Source organism: Gymnogyps californianus, chromosome 5 (genome assembly GCF_018139145.2).
Source record: "Gymnogyps californianus isolate 813 chromosome 5, ASM1813914v2, whole genome shotgun sequence".
NCBI classification, from domain to species: domain Eukaryota; kingdom Metazoa; phylum Chordata; class Aves; order Accipitriformes; family Cathartidae; genus Gymnogyps; species Gymnogyps californianus.
Genome location: NC_059475.1, coordinates 19,361,103 through 19,377,291, shown reverse-complemented (window position 1 = coordinate 19,377,291; position 16,189 = coordinate 19,361,103). Strand labels below are relative to the sequence as shown.

At 41.3% G+C, this 16,189-nt stretch overlaps 1 protein-coding gene across 1 annotated transcript in view; it reads left to right on the top strand.

Annotated features, from left to right (window-relative positions):
* Nucleotides 1–8,701, top strand: part of LOC127017351 (mucin-5B) — a 44,719-nt gene extending 36,018 nt beyond the window's left edge. The window contains exons 37-47 of the mRNA XM_050898364.1: nt 153–274; nt 642–673; nt 1,122–1,299; nt 2,295–2,399; nt 3,010–3,050; nt 3,615–3,737; nt 4,673–4,768; nt 5,958–6,086; nt 6,973–7,012; nt 7,725–7,848; nt 8,431–8,701. Coding sequence (XP_050754321.1) covers nt 153–274; nt 642–673; nt 1,122–1,299; nt 2,295–2,399; nt 3,010–3,050; nt 3,615–3,737; nt 4,673–4,768; nt 5,958–6,086; nt 6,973–7,012; nt 7,725–7,848; nt 8,431–8,611 — 1,171 coding nt within the window. The 3' untranslated portion in view covers nt 8,612–8,701. The remainder of the gene's footprint in view (nt 1–152; nt 275–641; nt 674–1,121; nt 1,300–2,294; nt 2,400–3,009; nt 3,051–3,614; nt 3,738–4,672; nt 4,769–5,957; nt 6,087–6,972; nt 7,013–7,724; nt 7,849–8,430) is intronic.
* The last annotated feature ends 7,488 nt before the right edge of the window (nt 8,702–16,189 follow it).

Below are 16,189 nucleotides of genomic sequence, written 5' to 3'. Positions count from 1 at the left end.
GTGGGTCATTTCCTAAGGCACTTTTCAAGTCCGTATCTTGAAAATTGCCGAGGAAGGCTGGAAGTTCACATTCCCCTGGGATTTAGGTGTCTGATTGCCCTGGGGCACATTTCTGCCTCTCAGTCTTTCCTGTTTATATTCTAATTGTGCAGAGAAGTCGTTATGGACACCCTCCCCTCCCAAAATAACACACCAATGTTTGTTGAAGGATGCTACTGTCCTGATGGAAAAATTCTGCTGAATGATCATGATGGCATTTGTGTTTCTGTCTGTGGTAAGAAATAATGTAAATGGGATGGGAAGGGAGGATAAGAGCCTGACTAGAAGTGCATATTAAGGGGGAAGTTCTGGGTACAGAGGCAATGTGGGAGACCTTGATACTGACCCTTTCTAGTTAGGCTGGAAATGTTTCAGATTGGCAGTTTCTGCCTGCTTTTATGCAGAAAGTGCAACTTTCAAAAGAACAAAGAGGAGGATCTTTAAGATGTTTTGGGTACACCACCTGTGACTTTGCACTCCGGATCTCTCTTTCTCTTCATGGCTGTTTCTCGGATTTCAAGACCTTCCTTCTATACCTGTCCTGCTTCTGTTGTTTTCCCTGGTTCAGCTATCATTAAAGGAATCTATAATTCATTTTATAGGTTGCACTGCACAAGATGGGTCAGTGAAACAGGTAAGAAAAAGGAAAATATTGTCTTTATACTATAGCTGAGTGCTGTGACCTCCCGTAAAAATGACTGCATGAGTTTCTTCTTTTAATTCTAAGCTTAAATACCAGTGAACTGCAATGACAGTGGGGAAGAAAACAGCAGATTTTATTAACTCCAGAACTTTATTAATCACTTGAGGTACAGAAGCATAAATAGCAGTTTGTGGGAATCACTGTTTCCTGGTAGAACTACCAGGCTTCCCTTCTGGAAACACGTAAACCTGCAAAGGAAGGTGGCAGATTATAGCATTTTTTCTTACTGTTCCCTTCTCCTCCCTCTGGGATTTGAACTCTGATTTTCCTACATAATAAATTAGGGCAATTCAGCCCTACCCTGTCTTGCAGAAGGCGTTCATTAATATAACGCTTCTAGTTTTTACTCTCTGAACTACTATCCCTATTTTTTTCACAGCCTAGAGAGGCTTGGGAGCACAACTGTCAATACTGTGCTTGTGATGAAGCAACCTTGAATATCTCTTGCTTCCCCCGCCCTTGCGCAAAATCTCCACCTATCAACTGCACTAAAGAGGGCTTTGTACACAAAATAAAAACACGTCTGGATGACCCATGCTGCACAGAGACAGTCTGTGGTAAGTAGATAATTCAGATGTCATCATCTGCCTTTAGCAGCAATCCTCAAGTGATATCTGATACCCCACAGGTACCAGATTCAAATAAACACACTGGAGTGGTCGTTTCTTCCATCTACATACCAGGAGCTCTTGCTATCAGAAGAGATCTCCTCTGGTCCAGCTTGTATTCTAAACTAGTGCCATGACCCACCAGATACTTATGTTGGAAAATCCCCTGTGGATCATTGGGACCACCAGGTGCTTCACAGGATCCTCTGGCTCTTGTCCCTTCTGAGATGAGAGGGTGATCCTTGCACAGAGATCCATCCAGTAAGGGAGGATGTGCTCATCTTCCAGGCTCCCCCAAGGCCTCCTGTGGAGGTTCTTGATATATGTTTGCCCTCAAATTTTCATATGCATCCTCCCAGTCCCAAATGCTCACCACAGCACAGGACCTCCTCATCAGCCTGCTCCTAACCCTGGCCATTCCCAGCACCTACAGGAAGATGCAGGACAGGGGATCCTGGCAATGGTGGTGGGATGTTTTTCAGTTCCTCATCCCTTCATGCTGCCAGGCAGAGGTCCATTAGGCTCCTTGGATGCCTTGAGGGAGCAGTGGGCCCTGTCAGGGTGTTTTGCCTTGCATGTCCTAACTTTTACATCTTTGGCTCTCATCCACTGGCTCTTCATTTTTTTCACTTTCTGACTCATTTACCTTTATCCCAACTTGTTTCTCTGTCACTTCTCTGACATGAGGGTGTTTAGTTCTTTTAGAGATGACATCCAGTGGGGGAAGAGAAGCAGGAACAAGAGCCAGAAGTGTATGTCCAGGGAAGAGCTTTACAGTAGAGCAAGCTTAGAGATAGTTCACCTGAGTAAGTCCCAAACTCCAAAAATGTGTGGTTCAAGAATTACCTATTTCTACCCAATTTCTTTGATGTTCAAGCTTTGTCTGCAAGTAACACTGCTGGACAGGATGCTTTGTCTTACTTTATCTCTGTTGCCTATTGCAGAATGCGATATAAAAACCTGCATTATCAACAAAACAGCATGTGACTTAGGCTTCCAACCAGTGGTTGCTATATCTGAGGACGGTTGTTGTCCTATCTTCTCCTGTAGTAAGTACCATGTTTCCTTAAGGTGTTTTATTTATTCCTTGAGCTATTTCATTTTTTCTAAGTGAGTCAAAATCATAAGCAGTAGCCTCTCCCCTTCCCTCTCAGCCTTTACAATTGGTGGGGTTTTTTTTTTGAGGTGGAGTAACTGGTGCAGGTTCTCTGTAGCTAGTGTAAGTTATTGATCAGATACTGAATGTCAGTTACATTGAACCCATCCAGAAGCTCTGCTGCTAAATTATATTTCCAGATTCACATACCTGACCCAGCTTCCCATTGGCTCTGTTACCAGCAAGGTGGTTAACAATAAAGAAAAGCTCAACTAATTTCAAGTATGGGTAAAAAAACATAAGGTAAATAGATTCTTCCATGTGGAAAATACCAGGATATAGAATTACCCCCCACTTCTGAGCAGATGATACATGTGGGCTTCTGAGTAACAATTAGCACCATGTACTAGTTACTTTTTTCGCCCTTTTATGCGGGCTATTAAGGCTAGTGAATAAGCTCAGTTCTACTCTGTCTCCTTTAAATCACTCACAATTCAGAGACGAGTACAGTAACTCTTTATATCATTCCTAGCACATCCTTTTAATTTTATTTTTTCTTACAGTACCAAAAGGTGTATGTGTTTCTGAAGGAGTTGAATTTAAGGTAGGTCTTCTTCCAGACACTTCTTTCCACGGGTTAATGCTGCCTGAGTCAGAATTTTCTGAAGCTGTTATTGTCAACACTCATATAAAAAGCAGGATTAGAATGGCTCATAATTTTTCCCTGCCGGTAGGCTTACGTACTACTCGAAATGTTACTGAATAGGTAACGCTAGAGACCAGTAGCTTGCTTACTAAATGAGATCTTACCTATGTTTTAGAGTCAAGAAGTCAGATTTGTGATTGAATACAAATTTTAAATCTCATTGGATGTTGTAAGATTAATTACTAGATCAAACTGAGCAAAAATTGATGCATGGAATTTATGAGATAACGTAATAACTTGTTTAACGTGAGTGGTGCACTTGGGAGCGTCAGCCTTGTGTTCATTTTGTGATACTGACAGTGTGAGGTTTTAGAGATCTGGAGGTATTCATTTCAGGAAGTTCTTCCAAAAATAAATCCCAAGCATAAGCATTCATTTTTGATAGTCCAGGGGATGTATGTTTATTCTAGAACCCACTGAATTCTTGCCGTGGCCTGTCTCCTCTCTCCCCTATGTTTCCAGCCTGGGGCAATGGTGCCTAAAAGCTCTTGCGAGAACTGTGTATGCACAGATGAGCAGGACGTTGTGACACAAACCAACCACATCCAGTGTGTTCCAGTGAAATGCCAAACCACCTGCCAGCAGGTCAGCGCTGCATGCTCAGCCTCCCCGACCATGAATGATGGCTGTTGAGGGGATGTACTGTAAAACTGGGATAGCATAACTGCTTCCTCACTGAAAGATAGCAGGATATAATCTTCTAGTAGATTTTTTGTAAAGTCCTTTCTAGGGTGCTGGTTATTTTTGCTCTAGCAAATTTAAGAGGTCACCCTTGGAAAGATGCCCTGCGGGAGAAAGATTGCAAACCTGTTAAACAGAAGTCTGACTACTGAAAGATGATGTTTGTGCTGTTCTGTTGGTGTTGCCCATTTTTAGCTCAAAAATTAAGATTGTAAAGAAATTGCGCAGTGGTTTATATGTTTCCAGACACTTCTCAGTACTCGTGAGCTGAGAGTCTGCACACAAACTGTTCAGTCTATTACTGAATGTAAGCAGAGTGGTTTCTTTTCCATTCTTGCCCAGATAACGCCAGACCCACCACCAATCCTAAAAATGGATAAAACCATTATCCTTTATCCTGAAGCCAGCCACACCCACACCCACCAAGAGACCAATGGATACCTGAAACACAGGGGAGGAAATAACTGATGCATGATCTTCACATGTCTGACAGCAGCAATTCTTGTGGATAATCATATCAGACCAAGCACTGGTGGTAGATTATGCAAGTAATCATATGCTGCATTAATTTATTTGGCCTGACTTGTGTATTAGCCTGAAGAAGAATAGCCAATGACAGGGTCTTCATGGTAACTGAAGTGTCCAGAAGTCACTATTCAATAAGGGAAAGAAATCGTCAGCTTTGATTGTCAGGCTTAAAGTGGTTCCAACAGGTTTCTAAAGACAACAGAAATGAAACCAGAAGGTTGGCTCATTTCCTCTGCCATCTCCAGGGTGGCTTTTATCCAAAGGTGCTCCATGAACAAGACATCAGGTAAATGGAAACTTTATTCCCACAGGGTTTCCGCTATGTGGAAGAGGAGGGTCAGTGCTGCAGCCAGTGCCAGCAAGTGGCATGTGTGGCAAATTTTCCATTTGGCAATGTGACCATTGAGGTAAGCACTCCCTTGCTCTGCACACAAGGCTGAATTATCAAAAAGATCTCAGCACTTTTTTGAACCAGTGTCATACATTTTGAGTCTGGGAAGACCTCTAGGAGATTTAAAAATGTCTGTATTTCCAAAGTACATGTAGATGTTTATACAGCTGCTCTCCGCTGTGTGCATCTCACAGGCACCACTGTGTTGAAAATTATGCGTCTCTGGCAGGAATAGAAATCATGTTACCCCTTCTCCTCCTGACATGCAACAGAGAGAAAGAATTTGGAGGGGATGGTGAAATTGTGTAATACTGCTCTTGCAGAAATATGTGAGCTGGCTTCACACCATACTGCTCCAATCTGGAAACAGTGTCATTATTTTGCCCTGGAGATACGGGGCTAAACAGTGTAAGCGAGCTGATATAGCTGTACTACCACTAGTTCTGAATTTGCTGAGGCAGAAATCAGAAGTGGCATAGCTGCTGTAGTGTAATGTGACTTGGTAACACACCCAGGTAATACATCATGCCTTGTGAGTGTAGGGTTGTGTAGACATGGGCTGAGCCTCGGGCTAGTTCTTTGGTTTTATTACAGCCTGCTACTCCTGTGAACAGTTAATGACACTGTCTCAACAAGCGACTACTGTCTTACATGCTGTTGTTTCTCTGGTAGCTCTTGTATTCTACATCTTTTCTATTTCATTCTTTTATTCCTTGATAATTTATCTTGCAAGCTAGCTTCTCCTGTGCCAATATACAATTTTTATGTTTCCATGAGGAGGCTTTGCATTTATCCATTAACCTTTATTATGAAGACTTTTCTCTTCTTTCACACTTTTGTTTCCATCTATTAAAAAAGAAAACTGTTGAAATCCTTTAAAAGAATTATTTTCTTTTGTGTATATTTTATTCCACATACATTAACACACCTACCTTCTGGCATTTCTGTTCATACCTCTATGCTCATTCTGCCACCAGCTTTTGATTCTTTCCACCTAGGTGGCCACAGAAGGGATTTTGCATAGGCTGGTAGTGGGTGAGCTTGGTACATAATTTGCATACATGAGTTCCAGACATCTCAGCATTTTCAAAGCAATATGAACAACCCAGTCCCTCTGCCAGTTCATTGACTGTATTACTGTTGCATTATTCTATTTTTATTGCTATACTATATTGGGTTGGGTGTTTTTTCCTCTTTTTATTTAGGTTGGAAAGAGTTATAAAGCTCCATATGATAACTGTACTCAGTACACATGCACTGAATCGGCGGGCCAGTTTTCCTTGACTAGTACAATAAAGGTCTGCCTACCATTTGAAGAATCAAACTGTGTCCCAGTAAGTATTTTAGAGCCAGAAAAAAAGACTTCTGGAATGAGCTTTGCTGCTGGTCTGGGAGTTTTCTTTACTATTTTGAATGAGCCACTTCAGGGTTTCTTGACCTTTCTGAGCTGATCATCCTTGTTTGAGGGAAATGTGCTTTTTCAGCCCTGAATGGAGTGTCCCATGGAAGTACAACAGAACTATTTGCAAACAACCCACACATTCTACTTGTTGTGGGATAAGCACTAGAACTTGCAAGAGAAGAGTGTTGGGGCAATACCAAGGTGGGATTTTTCATCACTTGAGAAACACCAGTGTTACAAAATGCAATTGAGCAAATGGTAACTCACAATGGACCCCTGGGGGAACCAATGAACACAGTGTCTTCTGATATGTGGTGCATCACTAAGCAAAGAAGTGAGCAAGGGTATCATTCATGCCCTGGCTTTCAGCAATTAGTGGTTTCCAGTAACTTTCAGAAGTGTTTTTGGGTTTCACAGCAGATCTGAAAACCAAAGCAGGGACAAAGACAGCCTTTGACTTGAATTAGCTTTGGGGTAGGTTCTGTGCAGGTCAGGCTGTTCAATTCCAGGAGCAACTGTCATTCTCTGGGGCTGGGGTTTTTGTGCTGGCTTCAACAGGACATGCATAAGGTCAGGCATGTGTTACAGGACACCTTACCTGGCTCGTGAGAAGATATATAGTTTTAAGAAAATTCACTCCCTTCCTTGCTGGATTTTTCTTTTAAGCAGTTTTATATATAATTGCTACACAAATAGGTCTGATGAGGAATCTGTGTTGGTTAGAGATGAGGGAATATACCTGAACTCTCATTGTTGCTACTAGCTGCTTAGCAATATGTGCATCTGAACTGTTCTGGTTATGTTTGCTTTCAATACAGGGGACAGTTGATGTGACTTCAGATGGCTGTTGTAAGACATGTGAGTGCATTAAATCACTGATTCCCTATTCCAGTACTGTTATGTTCTCCCCTGCTTGTAGTCCTGTTTCTGCATGCACTGAGAGCCTGCAGTTTCCACAGACTGGAAGACTTCTTACAGCAGCACAGCTGTTTTTCACCTCACAGCTGAAGCTAAAAATCCACTCACAGCTGAGGCTAAAAATCTGCCTCATTCTTCCAATGGGGACACTAAAATTCTTTGATCTCCATTTCTGTATTTTTAAATAACTGAAATACTGTTAGTTTGAACTATACTCCTGATAAGAAAATTTGTAGAAAATATGCTCTGTATTCTTCCATATGGAAATTGTATGGAAAAAAGGATTTTCTTTTCTGTAACATCCACCCAGAAATCATAGGTTGTTACAGAGTCACAAATGTAATTTATAGCAATTTTTAAAAAACCAAACCCTTCACGTCTTCTTTAGGTCTTGGTTCAACAGTATCTTTACAGGAACTTATACATAAGTCTTCATTTAAACTAGTCCACAAATAGAAAAGTGCCTTGACGAGCAGGAAATTGCTTTCCTGAATTAGTGCCTCTCTGCTTTCTCATTTGTTTTTTTGGTTATGCATTTGAACTGAAAAAAGTTTTAGTAGGATGATCTGCCCTTGGTTTCCTAGCAGATACCTTTCAAAACATTTACTCCCCAGTCTGAAGAAGTCTAAAACAGAAGTGTTCTCCTACACAGGTATTGACCTGCCGCATAAATGCAAACGCAATGTGAAAGAGCAGTACATTGTCCACAACAACTGTAAGTCAGCTGCTCCGGTCCCAGTGCCCTTTTGTGAAGGGACGTGCAGTACCTATTCTGTGTAAGTAGGAAACCTTTCTCTGTCCTCCCCCATGTCTGGTCTTCCTGGGTTCTTGTCGCCAATGGGCTGCAGCTGTTTGTCCCCTTCCTGCTGTTTAAAAGGACCTGGCTGGGAAACTGGGTGTGCAGAACAGCAGTCATTAGCAATGTGACCAAATGTCTTTAGTGTGACAGGAGTGCCTTATCTTAGTCAGGAAAATAGGTCCTTTTGAAAAGACATCAGCTAAATTTATTAACTATCTGTTCTTAAACATGTCCTTATGTGGTTTTTGAACAGCTCTGGTTTTTAGTGGAGTTTTTTCCTGCTCTTTGGTCTCTGCATGAATCGTTCCTTTCTGTCTTGCCAGAACGGGCCTAACCCAAAATCCACTGAAGTTACTGGGATTTTCCCCATTTGTGTCAGAGGATCTGGCCCTGCATGGCTAGTAGCATCCTGAGGAAAGACTGTTATGAATAAGCAGAAAAATAGATGGGAATTGTTGCTCCTCTGCTCCTTAGAAGTGCCTCCATTTGGAGCAGTAAATACAGATCAGTTTGGCAAGACAACAGGCAGTAGACTGATGTGTAAATCTCATTTCTATAGGTATTCCTTTGAGGCCAGTGAAATGGAACACAAATGCATTTGCTGCCACGAAAAAAGGAGTCACGAAGTGAAGGTGGAACTGGTTTGCTCTGAGCATAAGACAGTCCAATTCGCATATGTGCATGTAGATGAATGTGGATGTGTGGAAACAAAATGCCCAAAGAGGAGAACACGAGCATAAACTAAAGGAAACATTTCAGCTCCCATTTAATGCTTCCGTAGCAAGTGAGTAGTTTAGAAAACAGCTGTGAGTTACCTTCAAATGACCATACTTCTCTCTTGTGCTTTTTCCTTCTGGTATTATATGCAGTTATGGAAATTAGCTAAAGATTTTACTCTAAATGTTTGTAGAATAAACTGCATTTCAAAGAGGACTTGTTCTCCTGTTTCAGTGATGCTGCTAATGGGGCAAGGTGGCTAATGTCTTTAATCACATAGTGGTGTATAAACCAAGGTTATTACAAGACACTCTAGAGACAGATGATGCCTTTCAAAAGTCCTGCCTGAAGAAAGTGCACATTGTAAAACCATAACCACATGCATCACTTCATTTCCCTTAGAAGGGAAACAGCAATCATTTCCACAGCTGCAGTTCAGTTGGAGAGGCAGGACTCAGCTCGGGCACATTCACATTCTTCTCCCCAGTGGTCCTGAACCTACTTTGGCTGTGACTCTGGGTCACTGCAGGAAAGCAAGATGCTTTTTTCCTTCTGCACAGTAAGCACTACATCAGGAGTGTAAAAACATGTTTTACATAAACACTACAAAATTACTATATTTGCACCCTTATTGTGAGTCCTTATCTCACCAGTGTTTTTTATTATTTGCCAACATCAAACTCTGAGCTGTGTGTCAGGTGAGAGACCGATGTTCAGTCTCACTACTGGTTACATGACTATGATTTGTGTTATAAACAATTGACTCCCAGCTAGCATGTCCAATGGTACTGGTGACAGTATCTTATGCGGACAGGGATGAAAATGATCCAACAATACCTTCAGCATACGCAAGGAAGGCAGATGCTTCTGCTACTTGAGCAATTTGGTCTTTTGTGACCTGAAAGAGAACCGAGGACTGTGACTTTCTTAGAGTGCAGTGTCCTGCAGCCTGCTGTGTGGGGGCTTTTGGGAATTGTTTTGAAGGGAATGCTTTTGAACTGACCAAGTAGATATGAAGTGTATTAACCTTTAGCTTTCCATTTTAAAATGCTGCAGCTACTGAGCCCCAAGTAACCTTTAATTTAATCCTTTTCCATAATAAATCATTTCAGCTGGTGACAGTTTACTTTCATGTGTACTGTTTCGTTATGGTGTTACTGATCTTAAAATTGTGGGAATCCTTGACTTTGAATAGGCATAGGAGTTGAATGGTACATGTTTTTCTGTGCTCTCAACTCCCATGCTTATTGGGTCATCACTGTGATGCAATAGGGCAGTTCGTGTTATGCCTCTGCAGGATTCAGCTCAGATATTGTTTTAACTAACCTGTTCTCCAGCACCTTTCTCAAATGATTTGTCTCAGACTAAGTAAGAGCCCTTGGGAAGTTATCAGTTTCTCAGCACTGGGTATTTTGAGAGCCAGGGTAGCTGGCTTAGACTGCTGAAGTCAGAGGAGGTGAATTTCATCCTTTGTTTTTATTCTGTTTCCTTATAAATGATAAAAGAGATGCTGGGTATACCTAATGATCACAGTGGGAATAGGCGTACTGCAGGTATCTTTGGGAAACATGGACAACAAAATCCAACAAGGTGTTTGTGCTGAAGTAATGAATTATAGAATCATAGAATCATAGAATATCTCAAGTTGGAAGGGACCCATAAGGATCATCGAATTAAACCTAACTCTCCCATTCCAAGCCTCTGCACTGGTCAGTGGACCAGTTTACTTGATTATAAATGATAGGAATCTCCAAATAATTTGGTTAACTGTTAGTGCAATGCAACTCCCTTGGAAAGCATGTGTTGCAACTGCTTGACAGTGAGGCTCATGCATAAATTTCACATTAGCCCAGAAAATGTTCTTACTGATACAAATCAAGTGCATGCATGTTTTTACAATGCAAAGAACAGCAGCAAAAAAGGACATTCCTTTCTTTCCTCCTTGCCTTTCCCTGAGGAGGAAGAAATAATTCTTGAGCGGCTTTGTCGTCGGAAGAGTAAACAGAGTCAGATACACACTCATGTAAACCCTGCAAATCAATCATTCTCAGCAGGATGGCTTAGCAAGAACATGATCAGAAACCTTTCCCATCTCTGCATTATCTTCAGGTGGGAGAAGGACATAAAACACAATCTAATCTTACCAGGTGTACTTAGATTTCTGTTCTCCTGTGTGTTTTAGCAATGGTGAGGCTTTATACACAAACTGAGAATGGCATTGATTTAAAGGTGTACTTTCCTGTTCAGTTTTGGCATGCAGTTTTCTTTTCAGGGAAGTGAAATGCTGGAACCAAAGGCATATTCCCATCTCCAGAGTGCTTTTGAACAGAAGATCACGTGAAACCTCACATGCTCCTTCTCCATTCCCAGTTACACCTGGCACTTCATTTACTCACTCAGTCCAGCATCTAACTGGCCTGTGCAATACTATTTACAGCTCTGATGGCTGGGTAGTAAAGTGAACTCATTGGTCCTCTGTTCGCAGGTGCAGAGTCCTATTTAGCTGAGATGCAGCCAGCAAGGCAAAGCCTCTTTAATGAGAACTTTCAGCTTCCTCAGCTCAGAGACAGTCAATGGGTCAAACATCTCCCCCCTCCTCCCCACACACAAATGCACAGGAACAAAAATCAGCCTGAAAGCTGCTTGATCTGGAGAAAGCGTTACACTGGAAGCAAATAGATATAATGACCCACTTGCAGGTTGGCCCTTCTTGATGAGTGGCTCTGCCTCTGCATGCAGCAGCATTGCCGCTTGCACAGAGCAAGCTGGACTGCAGCTAAAGTCTGTGTCTCCTTCTTTAGGCTGTTGTCACAAGCCCCCCACCAGAACTGGCAAAGTTAAACACAGGCGGCTCTTCCAGGAAAAGCTTCCCTGTAAACATTTGACTTGACTGTGATCCTGCTGTCGCTGCTGTGTGGCTGCTTCTCACATGTGCACTGTCAAGCCCTCATCTGTAGCCCCAGGCCATCTCTTCCCGTTAGTGACTAGTGTCTGCAAATCAAACATTTCCCTGGTGTAACTCAAGAAAAATCAGTGGCATTGCTCCAAGTACTGTTTCTTCCTTTTGCGTGAATTCTTTACACCAGCATACACATCAGTTGGGTAACCCCAGGAGAACCAGCATTCAGCTGAGCCAGTTGGGCCAGGGCTCAGCTGGTTTCAGCCTGTAGTCATTCTTTTCTTATTATGCGAGGATGGTACTCCCACTTACTGAACATTTCTGAGGCAACACACCAGGAAGTACTGTCTCATATTGCTAAAATAAATATTTGCTGGAGATACTGCCTCATGTCAGGTGAACAAGGCCTAAGACACTTTATCATGTCACTAGTGTGCTCTGAGTCTGGGTTGCCATTATGAGATGAACTTTGACTTGCCTATTGGTTTGTGGCTTGGGAAGGTCAGTTCCCAACACTACTTTGACGTAGTTTAGCTAAATTTTTGTTTGGCTTTTGTTACCAATTATTGGTGTTTGCAAGGAGGAAAAGAAAATTAAAGGTGTGTTCTGGATTTTTATTTGGGGAGAGGCACTGTTGTTTTACAAACTTTTCCACTGAGTGGATCCCCTGGTTGTGGAATCAGACCTCTAGTGTTATCTACGGTGTGCTGTATTGATATCAATCTATTCTGGTATCTAGAATCTCGAGCTGAAAACAAAGACTGTGAACTGTAAATGCCCTCTAATACAGAAGGGATTGTTTAAAAGAATGCTGCACCTATTTTGCTTCAGCATACTGGCTTAACAATTAGAAAGTTGCAATGTAAACATGAAAAAAAATTGTCTAAATATCACTCAGGAAAGTTATCTGATTAATAATAAACCAGAAAAGAAAATAATCTGGCAAATTCGATGGATCATCTTTCAGGTAAGGGGGAGACCAAGCATTGGGTGGTCTGAGAGCTGTGCCTGACTCTTCTACAGATTCGTGTGCTCAAATACATGTTCTTGGCCTTGCTTATATTTCCTTTCTGATCTAAGATAAGGATAAAGGTAGGCCTTTGTTTCTTTTATGTGATTGTAACATTTAAGTTCATAAACCTTTTTGCAGTAGTATATAACATGCTATTTGCAAACCTGAAGCAGCTACACTCACTTTTGTCAGGCATCCCAAACATCCTTTAGGAGAAAGAACTGTGACAATTTTCCAAAGACACCAAGTCAAAGGTATCAGTTGTGAAAATCTTTCTGGTTTTTACACTTCAAAGGATCTGATTATTCAGTATCTTTAGGGCAACAATGGAGTCTCAGTTTACCTTGTACAAGGCCATTCTCACATTCATTTAATTCTTTGACAACCACAATCCCTCTCTCAGGAAAGCAACCCCATCGGTGGTGTGCCCAGGCAATTGCCTTTGTGTCAAAAGTAGGTCAGAGTTCGATCATGAAGCTACAGAGAGGTTGCAATTTCTTACGCATTTTTCTTCTCTCTAGATGCAAACACCAGGTTTTTATCAGTAGTGTCTAAGGCAGTTTAATTGATACTCACTGGCTTTAATTTAATGATTTTTTTAATTCAAAGGGAATCTGTTCAGTGGCTTCCAGTAACTGTAGGTTGATGCTTCTGTTTATAGATATCCCTGTTTCACTCGAGCTTGCTTTCTGTGAAAGCCTGTTTTTAAAATATCCTCCTTGTTGGAATGAAAATTATTTAACTACTGATCCTCCAGAGGATCCAGTCCAGTGAGGTGTCCCATTGATGTGAGTGAAGAAATCAAGGAGGACTGGGTGGGTAGGCTCTGGGTCATCCCATCTACCTAAAAAAATGTATGTATAAATTAGGACTTGAGGCACTGTAATCTTTCTGTGTAGTTGCTGAAAATTGCTATGCATCTTTCCTGAGAGCTCAACTGTCTTCTGGAAATACCACCCCACCCCCTTTTGACTTCATAGGCAGTCTAAGATAAGCACAGCCCTATCTCATCTAAATCCTTTAAAGCAATGTATGAAGTTGATCCCAAATGCCAATTTTATATATATGTAATGGGAAGCGCCATTACTGCAAATCCTGCCAAGCCTATGTCCTGCCTTGAACATCTCAACCATCCTCAGGACTTTCAGTGAAAGACCCTTTCACCCTGATTTCTAATAAGAATGATACTGAGAACAGTTTCATTATTTTTGATAGGTTCTTTGGCGAGGGCTTCATCTCACTTGCTTCTAACATTTGAAGTGGTCTTGTGAATTTTCCCTTTACTCCCTTTTGATTTTTTAAATGTAGTCCTTAGTAGCTGATCTCATTCTCAACCCTGTCACAGAGTGAGTCATATTTTGACCCACACCAATGTCCCTTAGCATGACTCCAGCAAATCCAAGGGAGCTTAAAATTGGGCTAACTTAGCAGGCAAGGAGTTTGCTGCCATCCCTATGTGTTTTATATGTAAGTAAGTTAGACTCAGCTTGAATTTCTGAAGGCCACTGAAGAAGTGCATAAACCCTTTTGTGTTCCAGCTCTGAAATGTTTTTTTCCATGTCACCACCTGTCCCTACACTGCTATTCAGAGACAGTCATGAGGCAAGTCCATTGCCACTCCTTTACAGCATCTTGCCTTCACTTCTTTACATATCCAGACATTTTTCTATATTGACTGATCCATTTCCCATAATGCCATAAAAACCTGGCTTAAAACCAGAGTTTAATCTGGCCCTCAGTTAGCATTGTTCTATAAACAAAAGGCTACCAAAGTGCAATGTAGCCATACCAGCTGCTACTTTATGGCCTGGAATTAGCTTTTCCCCCAGGGCTATTTCTCTCAAGGACCACAGCACATACCTTTACATCCCCAAGCACCCCAACTTACTTCTAGCTTGCCCCCTTACATTTTCTGTTTGCTCTTAATGATGTTCTCCGGCTTTTTCAGATGCAGTCATTTCAGGTTAAGCATGGAAAATATCTCCTGGGTATGTGATATATGCTATAAATCCATCTTTCTTTACTGTTACCCCAGGAAAACTTTCAGGAACTGCTATAATTCGTCACACCCTTCCTAAATAACTAGTTTGGGAAATCCTTCAAAGAATTTTTATAGCCTGCAATGCTTGGCCTGTATGGTGAAGTGCCTGTCTGGAGGCTGTTTACTGAGAACGAGACTAGCCCGTGGCACCAGTGTGGATGCTTGTTCTTCTCCATCACCGAATAAATTGGACTGGACTTCTTCCTAAAGACGTCTGTGCCTTTCCAGCAGCCAAGTAGTTGATTGGGTGACATTTTTGTATGCTATCTTGTGCTGCTCAGACTAGATTAGAATAATGACCCTTATGGCCTTTGTAAAAGGAAAAGCAGTTTCAAGCACATTCTCATCCTGCATCCACACTTTCATAACTGGATAATCAGGTATTCGATTACTGGTCATGCAAAGATTTCTGGCAGAAACACAAGATATGCCTATTAATTCACCTTTCCCTTAAGCTCAATGACTTGAAAAACATCTGACACCCCCCCTCAAGCTAAAAAAACAAACAAAGTTTTCCCAGTGGTCTCATATTTTGCTTTCAGAGCAATGCTTGAGAGTGTGCTCAACTTCCCTGACATGTTTTTATTAGTAACTAATGAATTAAGCTCCTTGCTTTTGGTGTTGATTTTTCACTGCAGAGTAAGACTCAGTGAAAGGAGTGTCTTTGCATCCTGGACATGAGTGTTACTGCTGTGTCTTAGGTCTACCTGACTGATATTTGTCCTGGGATAGCATGGCACTTCTGATAACAAAATTGTTTGTTATATAAAAATCCTAAAGAAATAAGTCATTATTTTATTTGATGGACAGTTCTACATCACTTTGTAATATCACCCTGGCTCGTAGATACTGGGGGATTCCATAATATAGTTACATTTCACTGGTGCTGAATCACTTTGAATTCTCCAGTTTCTAGTAGCTTTGGGCCTGATTCTCTTCTAGTTTATAGTTTATAAATCTGGGATAATTCAGGAATCATCTTTTTTTTTTTTTTTAATCACAGCTTTTTATTACAGCTTTAAAACTGAACTACATTTTTAGTTTTTATTTCCCTCATAAGGTGGGCTGCCTTGCCTGCAAAAGATCCTCCTAACAAAACAATAAATGACAAAGTTTTTCATTATCATCAGTAAAGATGAATGCTTTGTACATAGAGCTTGTAAAACACTGCAGGCTACAATTATTTGAACAAAATAGTCTGTTAATAATGCATGCAAGGGCTTATTAGTAATTAAGAACTGTTTCTCCTTGTTCCCGCAGTCAAAACACCAGACCAAACATTGAAATATGTAATCTTTGTTGCTAATGGATTCTGACTGGACTAGCAGGTCCTGCTTCGTCTACACAGCTTTCTTTGAAGGAAATACAAATTAGTTATGTGTTCAGTCTGCACTACAGCTGGAGACATGAGATGGGTCAGTACTGTCCTTTAGAGTGAAATATATGCCTACACCAGCAGAACCTGAAAGTGAGAAAAGCCCTTGCTCTCTGTGAAAAACCCAACCTGTTATCCAATACTAGCTGACATTGAAAGCGGTGTTATGATGTGACAGAAACGTGGTGTGACAGAATCCCTAGCCAGCCAGTTCACTGAAGTGGAATGCTTTTAAAGTAAAAAGGACTCTCCCATGCCAAAGAAATACCGGATA